At 39.4% G+C, this 23,074-nt stretch overlaps 1 protein-coding gene across 1 annotated transcript in view; it reads left to right on the forward strand.

Annotated features, from left to right (window-relative positions):
- The first annotated feature begins 2,371 nt into the window (after positions 1–2,371).
- TMEM242 (transmembrane protein 242) overlaps positions 2,372–23,074 on the forward strand; it is a 48,590-nt gene continuing 27,887 nt past the window's right edge. Inside the window, exons 1-3 of the mRNA XM_059940931.1 lie at positions 2,372–2,509; positions 3,031–3,131; positions 18,940–19,077. Of these exons, the coding sequence (XP_059796914.1) occupies positions 2,422–2,509; positions 3,031–3,131; positions 18,940–19,077 (327 nt within the window). The 5' untranslated portion in view covers positions 2,372–2,421. The remainder of the gene's footprint in view (positions 2,510–3,030; positions 3,132–18,939; positions 19,078–23,074) is intronic.

Consider the following 23,074-nt stretch of genomic DNA (forward strand, 5'->3'; position numbering starts at 1 on the left):
CAAGTGGAACCTGCCGCATCAGCATCACTCGGGAACTTGTTAGACACACATGTTCTCAAAACCCACCCTAGCCCTAGCGAATCAAAAACTCTGGGATTGGAGACCAGCAGTCTGTGGTCCACAAGCCCTTCCAGATGATTCCAATTACCAAGCTCAAGCCTGAGGAGCCCTCGGGGGCGGATAAGGACTTGCTGGACCTGCTTTTAAATACTGGCTCTGCTACTTAACAGCTGTGTGCACTGAGCAAGTTCGTTTCGCAGAGTTTATGGTGTTGACTGAAAACGCATAACCTAAAAGCTTTATCTGAAGACCTTACTTAGCACTATAGCCTGGGAATCAGCCTCTCAGATAGCTCTGAGGAACTGTTCCAAAGGGGTAAGGGAGGAGCCAGGATATTTAGGAGTTTTTGCTAAAAAAACAAACAAAAATGTAGTCGAGCATCAAAAGATTACTGCTAATCACAAAAACCAGACATCTCAGGTTAATGATTTTAGTGCTTTTCTATCTATGGGAAGATGCAAGAGTCTGGGCTCATTGAATTTATTCCTTTGAGATGCACCTTAACTAACTAGGGCCAGTATCCTGTTTTTCTGCAGCCTGAATTCCCCTCAGGGAGCGCCACTGGGGTGGCTTCAGTGCCTGATGGCTTGATGGAGGGCAACGTTCATTGTTTACTGGAATGGCAGGCAACAGTTTTTTTGTTGTTTTTGTCTTGTTTTGTTTTTGGTCCACAATGGAGAAGACTCAATGAGATAATTTATTTGAAGCACTTAGGGTAATGCCAGACACACAGAAAACAATAAATGTTAGCTGCTATGGTCACCATTGTGTATAGAGGGAAGGTTAAGTCTCGGGACCTTCAACAAATTAGCACAGCATTTGCCAGCTTAAAGGGCTCTTTCAGATTCTGACACTGTGCTTCCAAAGAATCCAAAGTTAAATAAATTCTTTGTGATTTCTCCCACACAGAAATTTGAACAGAGCAGTAGTGTTCAACCTGGCTCATTATCAGAAGCTTTTAATGGAGCTTTTAAACCGCCCTGCCTGGACCTTCAGAGCTGTCATCTCCAGTGGTAGGCCCTGGGCATCTATAATTTAAAAAAATCTCTATAGGCAATGCTGCAGAAGAGCTACTGGAACCGAAGGGGATAATAGCTAGAGCTAAGATGCACTGTTTGTGCCAGGCACTACGCTAACTCCTTTGCCTACACTGCTTCATTTAATTCTTACGGCAGTACTATGAGGTGGGTTCTATCAGTTTCTGTATTTTGCAGGTGAGGAAACTGAGGTAAGTGAGCCTAATAACCTAATCAAGTTCACATAGCTGGGAAGTGGTTTAGGACCAGAACCCAGGTTTGGGCTATTAATTGCATTTTAACTGATGCATTCATTTACTCTTTCATCCAACATTTATTTATTATACATGACCAGGTAACACCCTGAGAGCCGGGACATATAAAAATGAATAAAGATCTCCATCCGCATCTCAAGAAGTTCATGACTTTTGCTGTTGTCGTTCAGACTGAACAAGAATGACAGATTGCCTCATTTTAAAAGATGATGTCATGTGTCTGTGTTTGAGAGGCTGAAAAGATTTTCTATGACTACCAGCCTCCTCCTCGCAATGGCCACTTACTGAATCCACCACCTTTTGCAAATTAGCCTCCCGGTCTGTGAAGACCGGGTCTGTCTGCTGGCCGCTGGCGTTGAGCGGCTGTGGGGCAGCCTCGAAGCTCCGTGTTAGCAACTCCTTAGGGTGGTCCTCTGCTCTCCCGGCTGGGGTTGTGCCATTCACTTCAGTTCAGTACGTTAGCCATCCAATCCCTTCGGTTGGCCAATCAATCAAACCGTGGGGTAGGAAGCGCATCACCACAGAGCTGTTAGTCTGGCAGTCTTCCAGGGATAAAGCCTGCCACTTACACCTAAAGCGACAACTGTTCCGAAATTTCCCAGCAATGTACAAAGAAAAGGCTGAGCCCTACTTTTTAGAATCGTGCAATGTTAACGCCGGCCAAATCCCCAGACATAGTGTGCGGCTCACCGGGAAACTGAGCTGCGGGGTCTCTAACCAGGTTGGGACTGGGGTCCTGGCGCAATCTGCGACCCCTCACTGCCCCCTAGAGTCAGAGCTGAGCAGTGTTTCAAATAGACGCAATATTAAAGTGCAGCGATCATCACCTTGGAGCAGGCAAATGATCCTCCCTGGTTGACAGCCTTGGAAGACACCGCTCCCGGGGTGCAGCCCCAGCAGCTTCCCCGCCCGCGCGCGGGAGAGGAGAGAAGTTTTGGGGCAAAGGTCGTTCTCCGGACCGGTATTCAGGTTGCACAGATGAGGGGGCAGCGGAACCTTTCTCCTCGGCCTAGCTCTCGCTTCCACCCGGTCCCAGTTGGCGCCGGACGCAGCAGCGGAGGCTTATAAACATGGAGACAGAGGACGCTGGGAGTGGAGAGCCGTCTTCTCGGCTGGGGGCTCCTGCGTCCACTAATGACCGGCTTTTCCTGGTTAAAGGTGTGGTGTGGTGAGGTGCGGGTGTCGGGGTAACCTCACCCGGGGCCCTAGCCTGCGCTGGCGCTGGCATTCCCACGCACACCCCGCCCAGGGAGACCTTCGCTTGGGTGCCCTGAGTTTAGCCCGTGGGCTGGTCCCGCGAGCTGTTCTGTATGTGCTGCATTTCCCCCATTCCCTCTGCAGTTCCTCTCGTGTCCTCCCTTTTCTAACTCCCACTATCTCTTTTTTCTCCCCTGGAGAAACTTCACGCAGTTGTCCCCGGGAAGAGGGGAAGGGACCCTGCGCTTATTTTCTACCTTAGCATGGCCTCAGGAACCAGAGGTCGTGTGGTCACGCAGGTTTCCCAGCCGCTGTCATTTACCTTTGCCAAGAGCTGCTTAGCCATCGTTTCTCGAATTTCAAAAGTGATTTTTAAATAGTACCTGAAACTTACTTGTGTCCATCTTTTTAACGTAAGGTTTTTTTGTTTTTTTGTTTCCCTCTCCCCACCCTCCATGCCCTACCCCCAAAACTCTTGACAGGTGGAATTTTCCTTGGTACTGTTGCTGCAGCGGGAATGCTGGCTGGATTTGTTACAACACTATCATTGGCTAAAAAGAAAAGTCCTGAATGGTTCAATAAGGTTTGTGACACCGAAATCCATTCATATTATTATTGTTGTTTACAAATCAACGGCAGCTGTTTTGACTAGGAAAAGTAAAGAAAGTGTTGATGGCCTTTCACATTACTTTAAGAAGTGAACCAATATGCACCTCATAGATTCAGGAAGTGTACAAATTAATCAACTGTCAGAAGTACTTAATTATGCGGCAGAACAAGACTTTGAAAGCTCATCCAGTACATTTCCTATTCACAACATGACATTAAATCTAAATCTAGGTAAATCATTCTCAGTTGTAAGAGGCCCCAATATTGTATGTACCACTAAAAAAGAAAAAAAAGTGCCAATTAAATTCTTGAGACAGCACTGCAAGAAGCGTTTCTGTCTCAGAGATGTTAAAATGATGAAATATAGTGCATCTTAGTATAGATGGAAAACATAGGTCAGCTCCTTGAACCCAGAAACCATGCATGCTCGTGCAGTGCAGCAGCCCCACTCCCTAGAAAATTGCCTGGCACATAGTAGGTGCTCAGTAAATTTTGGTTGAATGACTATAACCTACGGAAGGCAGAAAATCCTTATTCCATGAGCAAGATTGAGCAGTCATGCTGTCATGGACAGGTGTACTTCATTTTCCCAGTTGAGAAATTTTCTTCCCCTCGTGGTGGTTCTTCTGTATCGTTCTCTTTCTGCCCTACCCGCCTCATAAGGTTTATTTATCCATTAATTAATTGCTTCAACAAATGTTTATTTTGGATCTTTTTTTTTTAACATCTTTTTTGGAGTATAATTGCTTTACAATGGTGTGTAAGTTTCTGCTTTATAACAAAGTGAATCAGTTATACATATACATGTGTTCCCATATCTCTTCCCTCTTGCGTCTCCCTCCCTCCCTCCCACCCTCCCTATCCCACCCCTCTAGGTGGTCACAAACCACCGAGCTGATCTCCCTGTGCTATGCGGCTGCTTCCCACTAGCTATCTATTTTACGTTTGGTAGTGTATATATGTCCATGCCACTCTCTCACTTTGTCACAGTTTACCCTTCCCCCTCCCCATATCCTCAAGTCCATTCTCTAGTAGGTCTGTGTCTTTATTCCCGTCTTACCCCTAGGTTCTTCATAAACTTTTTTTTCTTAGATTCCATATATATGTGTTAGCATACGGTATTTGTTTTTCTCTTTCTGACTTACTTCACTCTGTATGACAGACTCTAGGTCCATCCACCTCACTACAAATATCTCAATTTTGTTTCTTTTTATGGCTGAGTAATATTCCATTGTATATATGTGCCACATCTTCTTTATTTTGGATCTTTTATGTGCAGGCACTGTGCTAGCTAGGTGCAAGAGATACAAAAATGAACAAAACATATGTACCCCTCAAAAAGCTAAGTCTGGTGTGGGAGACAGATGGTAAACAAATAATCACACAAATAACAATGTAATTACAATTTGATATTTGCTTTGGAATACAGTGTTATGTGAAAAGTCATAAACCGGTTGAATTCCTTTTTGACTTGTATTTATCTTTAATAATCTAATAATCATATTTAAGCCTTAAGAATGGCAAGAGACCACATTTAAAGTGCATTTGGATTCCCCTCTGAATACTCAGAGCTCCTGTGGAGTTTCCCAAATCACTGTTATGAACTTCATGGTCATTTTCCCCCTATGTCACAGAATATTTTCAGAGCAGAAATATATATTTTGTGGCAGAAATCAGTGAAACCTGACTGATAGTGGTGCTTTAATAGTGGAGTTTTGGTTGATTTCTAAATCCAAGTTAACATGATAACCTTTGGGTCACAGATCTTTTTTGAGAATCTGTTGAAAGCTAGCAATTCTCTCTCAGGAAAAAAAAAAAAAAAGCACATATACATGTTCACAACTTTGCATTCTGTTTTGTGGTTCTGAGATTTGATATCACACATGGCCTTTACGGTCTAACACTGGTTTTAAACTGTGGTCCACAGAACCCTGGGGATCCTTGAGACCCTTTGGGGGTCTGAAAAGTCAGTTATTTTCATAATACTGCTAAGATACCTGCACTAATGGTACAGAAACAATAGAGGGTAAAACTGCTGGTGCCTTGCTGTAGTCGAGGCAGTGGCCCCAAACTATACTAGCAGGCATTGTTTTCTTCCTTCCTGTGCCCCCGAGGTTAAAGCCATCATTGCATAAGAGTATCCTCGATGAAGAAGTAAAGTTATTTATTTTTAATATCTTGACCCTTGAACTTAACCTCTTTAATATTCTGTGTGAAGAAATGGGAAGTACACATAAAGCACTTCTGCTTTATACCAAAGTAATATGTTTTTCTCAAGAAAAAGCAGTTGTGTGAGATACACACTGAACTAGCCACTTTTTTTCATGGCATATTATTTTCACTTGTAAGAGCAACAGACAAATTGTAGTTATTCAGAAGTGAGTATTTGGTAGACATTTTCTTGAAAATGAACAAAGTGAACCTGTCTCTTAAAGCAAGCAATTGTTAGTATTTGTTGCCAGTGATAAAATTCCAGTTTTTAGGTAAAAATTAGGTTTTAGAAAACTTGTGTCTGCCATTGTGAGCTTGCCAGCTGCTCAAACACTTAAAAGGCTTTTCCTTTTTTTTTTAAAGATTTACTTATTTATTTATTTATTTATTTTATTTATTTTTGGCTGCTGTTGGGTCTTAGTTGTGGCACGTGGGATCTTCATTGCGTCACATGGGCTCTTTGTTGTGGTGCACAGGCTTCTCTCTAGTTGCGTGCAGGCTCCAGGGCGCATGGGCTCTGTAGTTGTGGCGCGTGGGTTCTGTAGTTGTGGCGTGTGGGTTCCCGAGCGCGTAGGCTCTGTAGTTGTGGCACGCGGGCTCTCTAGTTGAGGCGCATGAGCTCAGTAGTTATGGCACGTGGGCTTAGTTGCCCCACGACATGTGGGATCTTAGTTCCCTGACCAGGGATCGAACCCACATCAACGTGCATTATAAGGTGGATTCTTTACCACTGGACCACCAGGGAAGTCCCTAAAGGCTTTTCTAATGAGATTGGTAGGGATATGAATGATGTAATTTTTTGGTATTTAATAAATAAATGATGTCAACAGTTGAAAGATAACTGTTATCTTGGCAAATCATTATTTTCTGAATGATCATGATGCCTGGATAAAAGTTCCATTCAAAAATGCAGATTAGACTAATGGATTTTAATGTAATAAAGTACAAAAATTCATTGATACGATTTTATATTCCGTATTGCAGATAATTTTTAAGAAACTATTTGTTGAGTTAGGGTATAGTATCAAAGAAGGGAGGCTATTAAAATACTCCTCCCTTTTCCAACCACATATCTGTATGAGGAGAGATTTTATTCATATACTTCAACCAATAAACATATTGCAACAGATTGAATATAGACACATATATGAAAATTCAGCTGTCTTTATTAAACCAGACATTTAAAAGATTAACAAAAATGTAAAACATTGCCTATCTTTGCACTAAATGTTTTGTTTTGTAAGATGGCTATTTTTTAAAAATTAATTAATTAATTAATTAATTAATTCATTTTTGGCTATGTTGGGTCTTCGTTTCTGTGTGAGGGCTTTCTCTAGTTGCGGCAAGCGGGGGCCACTCTTCATCGCGGTGCACGGGCCTCTCACTGTCGTGGCCTCTTGTTGCGGAGCACAGGCTCCAGATGCGCAGGCTCAGTAGCTGTGGCTCACGGGCCCAGTTGTTCCGTGGCATGTGGGATCTTCCCAGACCAGGGCTCGAACCCGTGTCCCCTGCATTAGCAGGCAGATTCTCAACCACTGCGCCACCAGGGAAGCCCTGTAAGATGGTTATTTTAATTCACATAATCAGAAATCTTTGGGATCGAAGTATAAATGGATCCTGAGACCAGGAAGTTTGAGAACCCCTGTTTTGGAGGTTAAATATCCTTCAAATAACAGTTATTTCAAGACCCATTTAGGTAATGAACAGACCATAAGGGTGAGTCATCATCTTTCTGATATAGCTACAACTTACGAGAAATTATAAAAATAAATCTTTAAAAAATATATATTGTTTATGTTACAACAACACGGCTATTTCTGTGATGTAAAGAATATAGCAAAATGTATCAGATAAGAATGCTCTCTAGGGGAAATAGCTAGATTGAGCATTCTTTTTAAATATCAGTTTGATTTATGTCAAATTCAGCCCAGGATTAAACTGAAAAAAAAAAAACAAAACTAAAAACATGAACCTTATTCTTAGGTAAGCAGTTAACTTTCTGAAAAACTGAACAATTTGTTCTTGATAGGTCCTGCACCTGTGAATAATAGATTAATTCTTGTTAAAATAGAAGATAAGGGGAACCCATGTCTTTAAGCATAAGAGGTATTATAAACACAAAATAATGGAAAATAATTTTTTTGTTTTATCTTGGATATTAAATATCATAAATGCATTGTGATTTGTTAAATTCAAACTTCCATATGCACGTGGCTTCATTTTCGTTTAAATGAAAAAAATAAACAATGTGGTAGTGAAGAAAAAGGTAGCTTTCATTTATATATATGTGACTAGCATATGTGGTTATATCTAAAGATCTTTTAAAGCAACATTATTTTTTGGCAAGTCAGTCTTTCCCTGCAACAAGTCAGTGTTCATTTTGAAAATTCTGAGCAGGCTATATGAAGGTCATGTGATGTATAACTCCAGCGGATAAAGCTTGTGACTAGACTTTTAAAAACATAATAATAAGGGCAGATCAATTTTTTAACATCATTTCCACTAAAATTCATTTTTGGAAGTATGTAGACAGTAACTGATAATAACTCACTTCCTTTCACAATCAATTTCTGAGACTGATATACAAATACAGCATGTACCTTTTTTTTTTTTTTTAAATCTGAAAGTTTGGCAAACCTAAGATTTTATTTGGAGTATTGCTGTGTTATTAAGGGTTATTTTTATACATAGTTACCTTTTTTACTTAGCAAAACAAATGTGGGTTTGTGTAGACTTTTAAAAATTTATGTATATCTGTTATACATATATAATTTCTTTTCTTCTTAGGGAAATAAGAGATTTTTAATTTAAGTTTCTAAAATAAAATTTAAGCCAAAGCACTTAAACTGACCCTGGTGTAATAATATTTGGTTAATGATACTGCTTCTGGATGAAAATGCAAGCCAATTAGAAATTAGTGCATTTGTGTGAGATCTGTTGCTGAAATTATAGCAACATGAGAAAAAGGAGTAAGATTAGAGAGTAGTATATTGTTTTCATCATAGAAAATGGCTAAAGAAAAATCTCTTGAAAATCTGGTCAGGACCAGGATATATCTACAAAAAATATGTCATTAGATAAGATCTGCTAGGTCTAGGCATGGGGATATAGATAAAGTGTTTCTATGTACTATGAATAACATTCACAGTCACAAATGTATGCATAAAAAAACCTTTATTAAGAAATGGGTTGAGCAATATAAAGAAAATTCTTAAAAAAAAAAAGACTTGAGTAAATGGAAATATATTTCCTGATGAAAGATAGGATGTTATAAATTTGCTGTCTCTTGCTAGTTAGCTAATGTTTGATGCCATTCTAATGAAAATGCTAATAAATGGGGAGTTGGAGAACTTGACAAAACGTTTCAGGGTTTTTCTGGAAGAATTAATAGATAAAAATGGTAAAGAAATGTTTGATAAAAAGTAATGAGTATGATATACTTTCTGGATATTAAGACTTTTTTTTTTTAAACGTTTCTTTAATTAATTTATTTATTTATATTTATTTTTGGCTGTGTTGGGTCTTCCTTTCTGTGTGAGGGCTTTCTCCAGTGGCAGAGAGCAGGGGCCACTCTTCATCGCGGTGCGCGGGCCTCTCTCTGTCGCGGCCTCTCTTGTTGCGGAGCACAGGCTCCAGACGCGCAGGCTCAGTAGTTGTGGCTCAGGGGCCCAGTTGTTCCGCGGCATGTGGGATCTTCCCAGACCAGGGCCCGAACCCGTGTCCCCTGCATTGGCAGGCAGATTCTTAACCACTGCGCCACCAGGGAAGCCCAAGACTTTTTAATGATTCTATAATTAAATCTGTTATTAAAAAAATCAATTCATAGTATGAAAATAGCTTAGAAACAAACCTCTGTATCTAATTTTCTAAATAAGTTGGGAGGAGAAGGATGAATCTGTCGAGTGGTGCTGGGGCAGATGCTAAGCTACTGGGGAAGTAAACCCCCTTTAGTTATCAGCTTCCATTAAAACTAAAGTAAATACCAGCTGAACTAAAAAGTTAGGGGTTAAAGTTTTTTTAAACAGAAAAAAGCTAGAAGGAAAGAGAAATGACTGACTTGAATGAGGGAAGGTTTTTTTTTGTTGTTCACTTTGTGTCTCTGTGTTACATTTTGGTAATTCCCTCAGTATTTCAAGCTTTTCTTTATTTGTTACAGTGATCTATGATCCGTGATCTTTGATGTGACTATGATAAAAAGATTACTGACTTGCTGAAGGCACCAATGATGGTTAGCTTTTTTTGTAGCAATAAGGCATTTTTTTAAATTGTCCTGTACATTGTTTATTTATTTATTTATTTTAATCTCTTCATGCCTTCTATTACTTAAGTAGGTTTTTTTATTAGTTATCTATTTTATACGTATTAATATATATATGTCAATCCCAATCTCCCAATTCATCCCACCACCACCCCTCTCCGCTTTCCCCCCTTGGTGTCCATATGTTTGTTCTCTACATCTGTGTCTCTGTTTCTGCCTTGCAGACTGGTTCATCTGTACCATTTTTCTAGATTCCACATATATGCGTTAATATATGATATTTGTTTTTCTCTTTCTGACTTACTTCACTCTGTATGACAGTCTCTAGGTCCATCCACATCTCTGCAAATGACCCAATTTCATTCCCTTTTATGGCTGAGTAATATTCCATTGTATATATGTACGACATCTTCTTTATCCATTTGTCTGTCAGTGGGCATTTAGGTTGCTTCAGTGACCTGGTTATTGTAAATAGACCTGCAGTGAACATTGGGGTGCATGTGTCTTTTTGAATTATGGTTTTCTCTGGGTATATGCCCAGTAGTGGGATTGCTGGGTCATATGGTAATTCTATTTTTAGTTTTTTAAGGAACCTCCATACTATTCTCCATAGTGGCTGTATCAGTTTACATTCCCACCAACAATGCAAGAGGGTTCCCTATTCTCCACACCCTCTCCAGCATTTGTTGTTTGTAGATTTTCTGATGATGCCCGTTCTTACTGCTGTGAGCTGATACCTCATTGTAGTTTTGATTTGAATTTCTCTAATAATTAGTGATGTTGAGCAGCTTTTCATGTGCCTCTTGGCCATCTGTATGTCTTCTTTGGAGAAATGTCTATTTAGGTGTTCTGCCCATTTTTGGATTGGGTTGTTTGTTTTTTTAATATTGAGCTGCATGAGCTGTTTATATATTTTGGAGTTTAATCCTTTGTCCATTGATTCGTTTGCAAATATTTTCTCCCATTCTGAGGGCTGTCTTTTCGTCTTGTTTAGTTTCCTTTGCTGTGCAAAAGCTTTTAACTTTCATTAGGTCCCATTTGTTTATTTTTGTTTTTATTTCCATTACTCTAGGAGGTGGGTCAAAAAAGATCTTGCTGTGATTTATGTCAAAGACTGTTCTTCCTATGTTTTCCTCTAAGAGTTTTATAGTGTCTGGTCTTACATTTAGGTCTTCAATCCATTTTGAGTTTATTTTTGTGTATGGTGTTAGGGAGTTCTAATTTCATTCTTTACATGTAGCTGTCCAGTTTTCCCAGCACCACTTATTGAAGAGACTGTCTTTTCTCCATTGTATATCCTTGCCTCCTTTGTCATAGATTAGTTGACCAAAGGTGCATGGGTTTATCTCTGGGCTTTCTACCCTGTTCCATTGATCTATATTTCTGTTTTTGTGCCAGTACCATATTGTCTTGATTACTGTAGCTTTGTAGTATAGTGTGAAGTCAGGGAGCCTGATTCCTCCAGCTCTGTTTTTTTCCCTCAAGATTGCTTTGGCTATTCAGGGTCTTTTGTGTCTCCATACAAATTTTAAGATTTTTTGTTCTAGTTCTGTAAAAAAAAAATGCCATTGTTAATTTGATAGGGATTGCATTGAATCTGTAGATTGCTTTGGGTAGTATAGTCATTTTCACAATATTGATTCTTCCAATCCAAGAACATGGTATATCTCTCCATCTGTTTGTGTCATCTTTGATTTCTTTCATCAGTGTCTTATAGTTTTCTGAGTACAGGTCTTTTACCTTCTTAGGTTTATTCCTAGGTATTTTATTCTTTTTGTTGCAGTGGTAAATGGGAGTGTTTCCTTAATTTCTCTTTCTGAACTTTTGTTGTTAGTGTATAGGAATGCAAGAGATTTCTGTGCATTAATTTTGTATCCTGCAACTTTACCAAATTCATTGATTAGTTCTAGTAGTTTTCTGGTGGCATCTTTAGGATTCTCTATGTATAGTATCATGTCATCTGCAAACAGTGGCAGTTTTACTTCTTTCCCAATTTGTATTCCTTTTATTTCTTTTTCTTCTCTGATTGCCGTGGCTAGGACTTCCAGAACTATGTTGAATAATAGTGGTGAGAGTGGACATCCTTGTCTTGTTCCTGATCGTAGAGGAAATGCTTTCAGTTTTTCACCATTGAGAATGATGTTTGCTGTGGGCTTGTCGTATATGGCCTTTATTATGTTTAGGTAGGTTCCCTCTGTGCACACTTTCTGGAGAGTTTTTATAATAAATGGGTGTTGAATTTTGTCAAAAGCTTTTTCTGCATCTGTTGAGATGATCATATGGTTTTTATTCTTCAATTTGTTAATATGGTGTATCACATTGATTGATTTGCATATATTGAAGAATACTTGCATCCCTGGGATAAACCCCACTTGATCATGGTGTATGATCCTTTTAATGTGCTGTTGGATTCTGTTTGCTAGTATTTTGTTGAGGATTTTTGCATCTATATTCATCAGTGTTATTGGTCCATAATTTTCTTTTTTGTAGTATCTTTGTCTGGTTTTGGTATCAGGGTCGTGGCCTTGTAGAATGAGTTTAGGAGTGTTCCTTCCTCTGCAATTTTTTGGAAGAGTTTGAGAAGGATGGGTGTTAGCTCTTGTCTAAATGTTTGATAGAATTCACCTGTGAAGCCATCTTGTCCTGAACTTTTGTTTGCTGGAAGATTTTTAATCACAGTTTCAATTTCATTACTTGTGATTGGTCTGCTCATATTTTCTATTTCTTCCTGGTTCAGTCTTGGAAGGTTATATCTTTCTAAGAATTTGTCCATTTCTTCCAGGTTGTCCATTTTATTGGCATAGAGTTGCTTGTAGTAGTCTGTTAGGATGCTTTGTATTTCTGTGGTGTCTGTTGTAACTTCTCCTTTTTCATTTCTAATTTTATTGATTTGAGTCCTCTCCCTCTTTCCCTTGATGAGTCTGACTAAAGGTTTATCAGTTTTGTTTATCTTCTCAAAGGACCCACTTTTAGTTTTATTGATTTTTGCTATTTTTTTCTTTCTATTTCATTTATTTCTGTTCTGATCTTTATGATTTCTTTCCTTCTGCTAACTTTGGGTTTTGTTTGTTCTTCTTTATCTCGTTCCTTTAGGTGTAAGGTTAGATTGTTTATTTGAGATGTTTCTTGTTTCTTGAGGTAGACTTGTATTGCTATAAACTTCCCTTTTAGAACTGCTTTTGCTGCATCCAATAGGCTTTGGATTGTTGTGTTCTCATCGTCATTTGTCTCTAGGTATTTTTTGATTTCCTCTTTGATTTCTTCAATGATCTCTTGGTTATTTAGTAACATGTTGTTTAGCCTCCATGTGTTTGTGTTTTTTACGTTTTTCTCCCTGTAATTGATTTGTAATCTCATAGCGTTGTGGTCAGAAAAGATGCTTGATATGATTTCAGTTTTCTTAAACTTATTGAGGCTTGATTTGTGACCCAGGATGTGATGTGTCCTGGGGAACGTTCGCATTTGCCTTATGTTTGAGGTGCTCCTATGTTGGGTGCATATATATTTATAGTTGTTATATTTTCTTCCTGGATTGATCCCTTGATCATTATGTAGTGTCTTTCCTTGTCTTTTGTAACATTCTTTATTTTAAAGTCTATTTTATCTACTATGAGTATTGCTACTCCAGCTTTCTTTTGATTTCCATTTGCATGGAATATCTTTTTCCATCCCTTCACTTTCAGTCTGTATGTGTCCCTAGGTCTGAAGTGGGTCTCTTGTAGACAGCATGTATATGGGTCTTGTTTTTGTATCCATTCAGCCAGCCTGTGTCTTTTGGTTGGAGCATTTAATCCATTCACGTTTAAGGTAATTATCGATATGTATGTTCCTATGACCATTTTCTTAATTGTTTTGGGTTTGTTTTTGTAGGTCCTTTTCTTCTCTTGTGTTTCCCACTTAGAGAAGTTCCTTTAGCATTTGTTGTAGAGCTGGTTTGGTGGTGCCGAATTCTCTTAGCTTTTGCTTGTCTGTAAAGCTTTTGATATCTCTGTTGAATCTGAATGAGATCCTCGCCGGGCAGAGAAATCTTGGTTGTAGGTTCTTCCCTTTCATCACTTTAAATATATCGTGCCACTCCTTTCTGGCTTGTAGAGTTTCTGCTGAGAAATCAGCTGTTAACCTTATGGGAGTTCCCTTGTATCTTATTTGTCATTTTTTCCTTGTTGCTTTTAATAATTTTTCCTTTTGTCTTTAATTTTTGTCAATTTGATTACTGTGTGTCTCGGCGTGTTTCTCCTTGGGTTTATCCTGCCTGGGACTCTCTTTGCTTCCTAGACTTGGGTGGCTATTTCCTTTCCCAAGTTAGAGAAGTTTTCAACTATAAACTCTTCAAATATTTTCTCAGGTCCTTTCACTCTTCTCCTTCTGGGACCCCTATAATGTGAATGTTGTTGCGTTTAATGTTGTCCCAGAGGTCTCTTAGGCTGTCTTCATTTCTTTTCATTCTTTTTTCTTTATTCTGTTCCATGGCAGTGATTTCCACCATTCTGTCTTCCAGGTCATTTATCCGTTCTGCCTCGGTTATTCTGCTATTGATTCCTTCTAGTGTACTTTTCATTTTAGTTATTGTATTGTTCATCTCTGTTTGTTTGTTCTTTAATTCTTTTAGGTCTTTGTTAAACATTTCTTGCATCTTCTTGATCTTTGCCTCCATTCTTTTTCTTAGGTCCTGGATCATCTTCACTATCATCATTCTGAATTCTATTTCTGGAAGGTTGCCTATCTCCACTTCATTTAGTTGTTTTTCTGGTTTTTTTTTTTTTAAATAATTAATTTATTTGTTTATGGCTGTGTTGGGTCTTCGTTTCTATGCGAGGGCTTTCTCCAGTTGCGGCGAGCGGGGGCCACTCTTCATCGCGGTGCGTGGGCCCCTCACTATCGTGGCCTCTCTTGTTGCGGAGCACGGGCTCCAGACGCGCAGGCTCAGTAATTGTGGCTCATGGGCCCAGCTGCTCCGTGGCATGTGCGATCCTCCCGGACCAGGGCTCGAACCCATGTCCGCTGCATTGGGAGGCAGACTCTCAACCACTGCGCCACCAGGGGAGCCCTTTTCTGGTGTTTAATCTTGTTCCTTCATCTGGTACATAATCCTCTGCCTTCTCATTTTGTCTGTTTTTCTGTGAATGTGATTTCATTCCACAGGGTGCAGGATTGTCGTTCTTTTTGCTTCTGGTCTCTGCCCTCTGGTGGATGAGGCTATCTAAGAGGCTTGTGAAAGTTTCCTGATGGGAGGAACTGGTGGTGGGTAGAGCTGGGTGTTGCTCTGGTAGGCAGGGCTCAGTAAAACTTTAAAACTGCTCATGGGTGGGGCTGAGTTCCCTCCCTGTTGGTTGTTTGGCCTGAGGTGACCCAGCACTGGAGCCTACAGGCTCTTTGGTGGGTCTAATGGTGGACTCTGGGAGGGGTCACGCCAGTGAGTACCTCCCAGAACTTCTACTGGCAGTGTCCTTGTCCCCATGGTGAGCCACAACAGCCCCCCGCCTCTGCAGGAGACCCTCCAACATTAGCAGGTAGGTCTGGTTCAGTCTCCTATGGGAGACTGCTCCTTCCCCTGGGTCCCAATGTGCACGCTACTTTGTGTGTGCCCTCCAAGAGTGGAGTCTCTGTTTCCCCCAGTCCTGTAGAAGTCCTGCAGTCAGATCCTGCTAGCCTTCAAAGTCTTATTCTCTGGGAATTCCTCCTCCCATTGCCAGACCCCCAGGTTGGGAAGCCTGATGTGGGGCTCTGAACCTTCACTCCAGTGGGTGGACTTCTGTGGTATAAGTGTTCTCCAGTTTGTGAGTCACCCACCCAGCGGTTATGGTATTTGACTTTATTGTGATTGTGCCCCTCCTACCATCTCATTGCAGCTTCTCCTTTGTCTTTGGATGTGGGGTATCTTTTTTGGTGAGTTCCAGTGTCTTCCTGTTGATGATTGTTCAGCAGTTAATTGTGAGTCCGGTGCTCTCGCAAGAGGGAGTGAGTGCACGTCCTCTACTCCGCCATCTTGAACCAATTTCCAGATGAGGGAAATTTTAGTAAGTTTAAAAACATTAGAATGCATTTTTGACCAAAAACAAACAAACAAAAAGCAAAATAAAAGGATAAAAGCAAACCGAAGTAGGGAAATATGATAGCACATATGATAGGTATAAGGGCTTCAAAGAACATTAATATAGAAAGAATATACAAATCAGAAAACTTTAAATGGACAAATAACATGAATATGCAATTCAAAAGGTGTGAACATTGGCTTATAATAACTTGGACAAATACTCGTTCTCAGTAACAATAGAAATGTAAGTTATAAATAGTCTTATATAAATTTCAAAGGTTTCTTTTTGTGTGTTTTTATTTTTACTGAGACCATCTAATGCAGGCCAACTTGAAATGGTCCTCATAAAACAGCATTGTAACTTAGTACAACCTTTTGAAAAACAGTTTGTAGTGTTTATCAGCTTATAAAATATTCATGCTTCTCCACTAAATAATTCTACTTTGAGGAATTTTCCCCAAGGACTTAAATCAGAAGTGCAAGTAAGTGTTTAGGCACAAAGAAGTTTTTAATATAAAAAATTAATATAAAAAAGTGAAACTAGTATACATTAATAACAAATGGCTAAGTAAATTATGATAAATCAGTTGCCATGTAACCAGTAAAAATATTTGAGTTTTTGATACAACGAGAGGATGAAAGTTGAAGATTAAAAACATTTTAATGGTGTTAAGTTGTTTTTAAAATGTCCACAATCAGAAAGAGGGAGAATATGTCAAAATGTTTAACATGGTTTACTGGATAATAAAATGGAGGTTTTTTTCATTCATTCTTATGCTTTCTCATACATACCAAATTTTCCACAATGATATATAATCAGAAAAAAGTAAGATACAACTTTTGAGGAAGTTAAAGTTTTTATTGTTTCTGACTATTTTTGTTAGTTGATGTTTAATGTGTTTTAGCAGACAGGCTCACAGGGAAAAATAATAAATTCTTAATATTTCCTAAATTCTACAGTCTCCTTTAAAAAATTTTTAAAGATAAATTACATTTCATATTCAGGTCAGACTATGGGAATAAGTGAATGCCCCTTGGTTACATTTCAAGTAGGCCTGTAAGTATTATCACTTCTTTCTCTACTTCCAGTAGTGTAAATATTTGAATTATCCTAAGTAATGATGTTTTTATTCTAATTTACACTATGATTTGTTTCCGCTTAAAAAGATACTTTCATTTACATTTTGTATTGTGTTGTATTTAGAATCAGAAGTGATAAATGACTGAATGGCAAATTCCACTTAGTCTGTAAAGCCAGGCTGCTGAAGTGCTCTAGCTTTTATAAGCCGTGAAACCTTGAACAAGTTATTTAATCTCTCTCTACCTTAGTTGGTCTTTAGTAAAATGAGGATAATAGTACATGTCTCACAGAGTAAGGTGAAGTAAAATGCTTAATGAATTACTATATGCAGAATGCTTTGAACAGTGCTTGTCATATAGTAAGGGAGCAATATATATAAAATTATGTGTGTGTGTGTGTATATATATATATAAAATTATTAACTGTGATATAGTATTTGGAAATACAGGATCCCTGGGAGATTGCAGTCCTGCAGTCTTATTTAAAAATTAATCTCATTTAAAAATAAGATTAATGGTCCTTTAACAGTGTAAGGAAAAATGAGGCTTTGGTCCTTCTGATCAATGTAATTTAATCATTAGTATCAATAGTAAAAAGAAACATTTAGCATGTGAATGCCACTTGTGCAGTTTTATTCATGAAATAGATATGGAAAAAGAGCTCACCACATCCATAGAATATCACCATACTTTACAAAAAATTAAATTAGCTCCCTTCATGTTTGTCAGACCTTTACTGTTTTGTTGTTGTCTTATTATGAGCTCCTTCTAACCTAAATTAGTAGACGCTAACCCTAGATATTGTCCTCCAATGAGTGTCTGACCAGTGTAGTGGAGGAGTATCTTTGTTTTTTATTTCAGAGTTTAAATCTTTAAATAAAAATACACTGTCAACTTATATTTTAAATTACTAAGTCATGGGGCTTCCCTGGTGGCACAGTGGTTAAGAATCTGCCAGCCAGTGCAGGGAACATGGGTTCGAGCCCTGCTCCGGGAAGATCCCACATGCTGCGGAGCAACTAAGCCCGTGCACCACAGCTACTGAGCCTGCACTCTAGAGCCCACGAGCCACAACTACTGAGCCCACACGCTACATCTACTGAAGCCTGCATGCTCTAGAGCCTGTGCTTGGCAACAAGAGAAGCCCACGCACCGCAACAAAGAGTAGCCCCCGCTTGCTGCAACTAGAGAAAGCCTGCACGCAGCAACGAAGACCCAACACAGCCAAAAATAATAAATAAATAAAAATAAATAAATTTATAAATTACTAAGTCATGGAATTGGAAGAGACTTTAGAAATTAGTACTCCATTCCTCCCAGTATCTCTTTTTACAGCGCACCCACCCCTCCCCCAACCTCAGCACATTTCGTAATGGGGGCAGTTATTCTTTTTTTTTTTTTTTCCTTTGGCCTCGCCCGCAGGATCTCACTTCCATAATCGCAGGCCACAGCCATGAAAGCCTGGAATTCTAACCACTAGGCCACCAGGGAACTCCCTCGGTTATTCCTTTTTGAAGTGCTCACTGCATTCTTATTCTTCTCTAGTCAAGTTCGTTACGCTGATAGTCTGAAAGTTGTTCAATTAGTATAATTGTAGATTTTTACCTTAATATTATATCTTGAAACTTGGGAGGAGGGTTACTGGTTTTTTTCTAGTTTCTTACTAATAGTTGCCAGGAGCTGAACTTCTACTATATGTCAGGCATTTTGCATAAATATTTAAAAGTCCTCACAATGAGTTATATCACAAGTCTTTTCTCAAACTTAGATTTAGCACACCTCTTCCGGGAAGCTTTCCTTAAAACTTCCCCTTCTTGCAAGTAGATCAGGTGTCCTCCTTCTCTGGTACACAGTGCCCTGTATGTATATGCAGGTCTGTCGTTGCCCTTTCCATTTTGATCATAATTTACTTCTAGTTGTCTGTGTTTCCCCCCTCCCTCACCAGGTCTTAAGTGTTTTGTCAGAAAGAAGTTGCTCTGTGTACCTAGCACGGATCTTGGCACGGTGCCTTGCACACTCAAATATTTGTCAGAGCAGTTGTGACTTAAGTCGTGCAGTTATTAAGTTCATTAACTTGGGTTGGTCTGGCTTCCTAATATCATGGTGCTGACACAGAGAGTCATTAATTTCAAACACTTTCCAAATATTTATTCTTTCAGAATGATGATTCTTACCAGAACCTTTCCGTCTTCATTGCAGGGAAGTGTGGCCACGGCTGCCTTACCGGAGAGCGGGTCCTCCCTTGCCTTGCGAGCCCTGGGGTGGGGCTCACTTTATGCCTGGTGTGGGGTTGGTGTGATCAGCTTCGCTGTCTGGAAGGCTTTAGGAGTTCACAGTGTAAGTAACTGCAGTCCTATAATCGGTATCTGGAATGTTTATTCTACTTTGTGCGGTCTAAATCTTGCAGATTTTCAAATTTGCGTATAGTTTATTCACTATCTTGTGAAGTGATGACAGAGAATTGACTGAATTTTTACTAATAACTAGGCAGCTTCTCATTACTAGTAAATCATATAAATAATTTAAATATTTAAGGGTGGTGAAACTTCAAATATAATTAATGACTAATGATAGCAAATGTTCGTTCTGTATAAATTTGTGGGAGCTACTTGTTCAGTAAAATAATTTGGAACAACTTTCTATGCTGTTTGACATCCATATATATAAACATCGTTGTAAAATAAAGCATTTTAAAATTATTATTTAAATTATTAATGTGTTTACACATTATTGGAAAAAGATCCTAGTACCTGTGTGTGTGTAACTTATACTCCAAGCTAAAAAGCTGTACATTCAGAATATTTGGCTTCTTTTTATTTAAACTACTGGTAGGAAGTTCTGTGGACCAGGCTCTTTGTGACAGGTGAGAATTGGTGGTGGTTTAGAATGGGTGGCAGAAGTAGAGTTGATGAAAAGAGGTTCTGGATATATTTCGAAGGTAGGGGCAACAAGGACTTGTTATAAATTGAATGTGGGAGGTGAGAGAAAAAGTCAAGTCAAGGATGTCTCCAGGCTTTTGGTCTGAACGACTGGAAAATGGATGGGACCAGTGTGAAAGGAGCAGATATTAGGGGATCATGTCAGGGGCTCAGTCTGTGACTTATGAGTTTGAGGTAGATTTTTAGATAGCCAAGTAGAGAGTGAAGTAAGCAGTTAGATATAGAAGTTTGGAATTCAAGGTGAAGATCTAAATCAGTTTGTGGATAGTATGTAAACCATGAGATCGGATGAGCTCACATAGGCAGTGCACGTAGAGAGAAAAGAGAAGAAGTCTGAGGAAGGAGCTCTTGGTTTAGGAGCTCCTCAGGTTTAGAGGTTGAGGAATGAGGAGAAGGTTTCCCTGCTGAAGAAGCAGGGAAACCAGGAGAATGGTGACTTGGATGCCAGGTGAAAAAACATCTTTCAAGGAGGAGGATGCTGGGTATAAGTCATGTAAGATGAGAACTGGTAGTTCACCAAGATGTGGTGGTCATTGGTGGGTAAAGCCTGAGTGGAGTGGATCCGAAGGAGAGTGGAGGAGAGAGCTTGGAGGCAGTGTGTATGGGCAAGTTTTGAGTTTTGCTGTAAAGAGAATGAAAGAAATGGGATCGTAGCTAGAAGGGCGAATGGGATCAAGAGAGGTTTTTTTTTTTTTAAAGTTGGGAGAATTAACAGCATGTGTGTGTGCTGATAGGAGTGATTCAGTGGAGGGGGGGAATTGATGCAAGGGAGAGGGAATTGCTCTAGTAATAGGGATTATTATTATTGAATTTTTCACATTTAGTTTAATCATAACTACATAGGCATTATTGTACTTTTCACTTAAAATATACTGATAGACAAACAGATGTTGCTTTTTTCCTAGTCTGAGTAACCTTTATTTTTAAAGTAACTGCCTGCTAGTCATTGTTTGTAACAATGAAGTAGGGATTACTTGAAAAAAGTTAGAAAACCCATGACTGAAGATTTTTTTTTTAAAGGGAACGCTATTTATTTATTTATTTATTTATGTCTGTGTTGGGTCTTCGTTTCTGTGCGAGGGCTTTCTATAGTTGTGGCGAGCGGGGGCCACTCTTCATCGCGGTGCGCGGGCCTCTCACTATCGCGGCCTCTCTTGTTGCGGAGCACAAGCTCCAGACGCGCAGGCTCAGTAGTTGTGGCTCACGGGCCCAGTTGCTCCGCGGCATGTGGGATCTTCCCAGACCAGGGCTCGAACCCGTGTCCCCTGCATTGGCAGGCAGATTCTCGACCACTGCGCCACCAGGGAAGCCCCGACTGAAGATTTTTGATGATTTTTATTGTTACCTCAATTTTGCTTTGACCAATATAAAATCTCTTCTTCCATTTCAGGGATTGCACCAGACATTTGAGACATAGCAGATTATTTAATCCTCACAACAGCCATGAAGTAGGTGTTAATATCCCCCATTTTATAAATGAGGAAATAGGGACTCAGGTTAAGTCATTTGCCCAAGATCACACAGCTTGTAATTGGCAGAGTCAAGATTTGAAGCTAAGTCTGATGGTCTGCAGAACCTGGTTCGCTTCCAATTTTACCTCCCTAGCTAAGGTGGGAGATAAAGGTGTAGGTGGAAGGGGCAGGGGAAGGAGCTGGTGAATCTGGCTTTGACTGTGGCGTGATCCACACAGTCTTGATCATTTGACAGGTTTTACTGGGTATCTTCAGTGTGGACCTCCCAACATCATAATTGACTTCAGTCTGGTATAGGACCAGCCATTCTTCTCTCATATGAGAGCAGTTATTTGAAAACAAATGGAAAAGATTGGGAGGAAATATGTCTGGTGATAATATGTGAAAGAATTATGGGCGTGTGGGTGAGTTTTGTATTTTGCTTTTCTGTGTAATTCTTAAATATGTATTGCTTTGACAATAATACTGCTTTTTTAAAAATAGTCCTAGATTTTATTTTTATTAATTTATGCTGACTGTAAAGCACAGCTGCCTAGGAGTACACAAAACTTCCTTGACTATATATGAAATCTGCTTTGGGGGAGGGGCATGCAAATAATAATAAAGTTATTAAGCTTTTGGTTTCTATAAAAATGACGGTCTGTTAGTACTTCATATTGAGTGCATGGAATTGATAGGTAATGTTTCTAGAGTTTAGTAATGTAGGTCATAAATTGAGTAGTAAAGTTTTAAGGTATTTGAAAATATGAACAGTCTTTGATTTAGAAGAGTCATAATGAATCCAAATTTTCATAGACCAACAAAATTAGGTTGTTTAAACTAAATTATATGCTTGAGAACTTGGGCTTTATGGGCTAGACTGTGCTATTTTAGTTTCTAGAATGTGAAATTTTTTGTTTTATGGCACTGATAAGAGGATTATTACCTAAATAAAATATTTGGGGGCGGGATTCTTTTCTGATTGGCACTATTGAATGTATGGAGACTTGGAATCCTTTTATATTGCATCTTCATGTCTTTAACCAAAAAGAGAGAATGCAAATATCCTCTCCCTACTGGTAAGTCATTAGGCATATCAGTTTGATTTCCACATCTGAGAAGTCTCACAGAAAAATGAACCCACTGATACTTTTTTAGGACACATCTTTTAAAAGCAGTCGTGTTTTTTAATTTGTTTATTCAAAAGACATTTGTGGGCCTACCCTGAGCCTGGCACTGAGCTAAGACAGCGCTCCCCAGTGGACTGTTAGTATGTAAGGCATAGGTTTTTAAGCGTTATGGGTGACTTTCCAAGGAAATTCTTATTATATGACCCTGCCCTGAGGCTTGTGGAGAGCAATGTGGTATATTTCGGTTCTGCATTTAGAGAGTTGTTTTTTTTAAATAAATTTTTTTTTTTTTTTTTTTGGCTGTGTTGGGTCTTTGTTGCTGCTCACAGGCTTTCTCTAATTGTGGTGAGTGGGGGCTACTCTTCGTTGCAGTGCACCGGCTTATCATTGTTGTGGCATCTCTTGTTGCGGAGCACGGGCTCTAGGCGTGTGGGCTTCAGTAGTTGTGGCACGTGGGCTCAGTAGTTGTGGCTTGCGGGCTCTAGAGCGCAGGCTCAGCAGTTGTGGCTCACGGGCTTAGTTGCTCCGCGGCATGTGGGATCTTCCCAGACCAGGGCTCGAACCCGTGTCCCCTGTATTGGCAGGCGGATTCTTAACCACTGCGCCACCAGGGAAGCCCTGCATTGAGAGAGTTTTGATGAGGTTGCCCTGTTTCCAGTGATGAACTTTTATTGCTGTTTACTTCCTCTCATTAGGAAACGTCATATGTCTATGAGGAATGAAAAGTTTTAGTCAAAAAATGAGCAAAAATGGTTGCAGTCTGTGCACTCAGTAAGTAATTGAGATGATCATTCTAGATGAATGCATGTAAATC

Source organism: Balaenoptera ricei, chromosome 12 (assembly GCF_028023285.1).
Source record: "Balaenoptera ricei isolate mBalRic1 chromosome 12, mBalRic1.hap2, whole genome shotgun sequence".
Classification (NCBI taxonomy): Eukaryota; Metazoa; Chordata; class Mammalia; order Artiodactyla; family Balaenopteridae; genus Balaenoptera; species Balaenoptera ricei.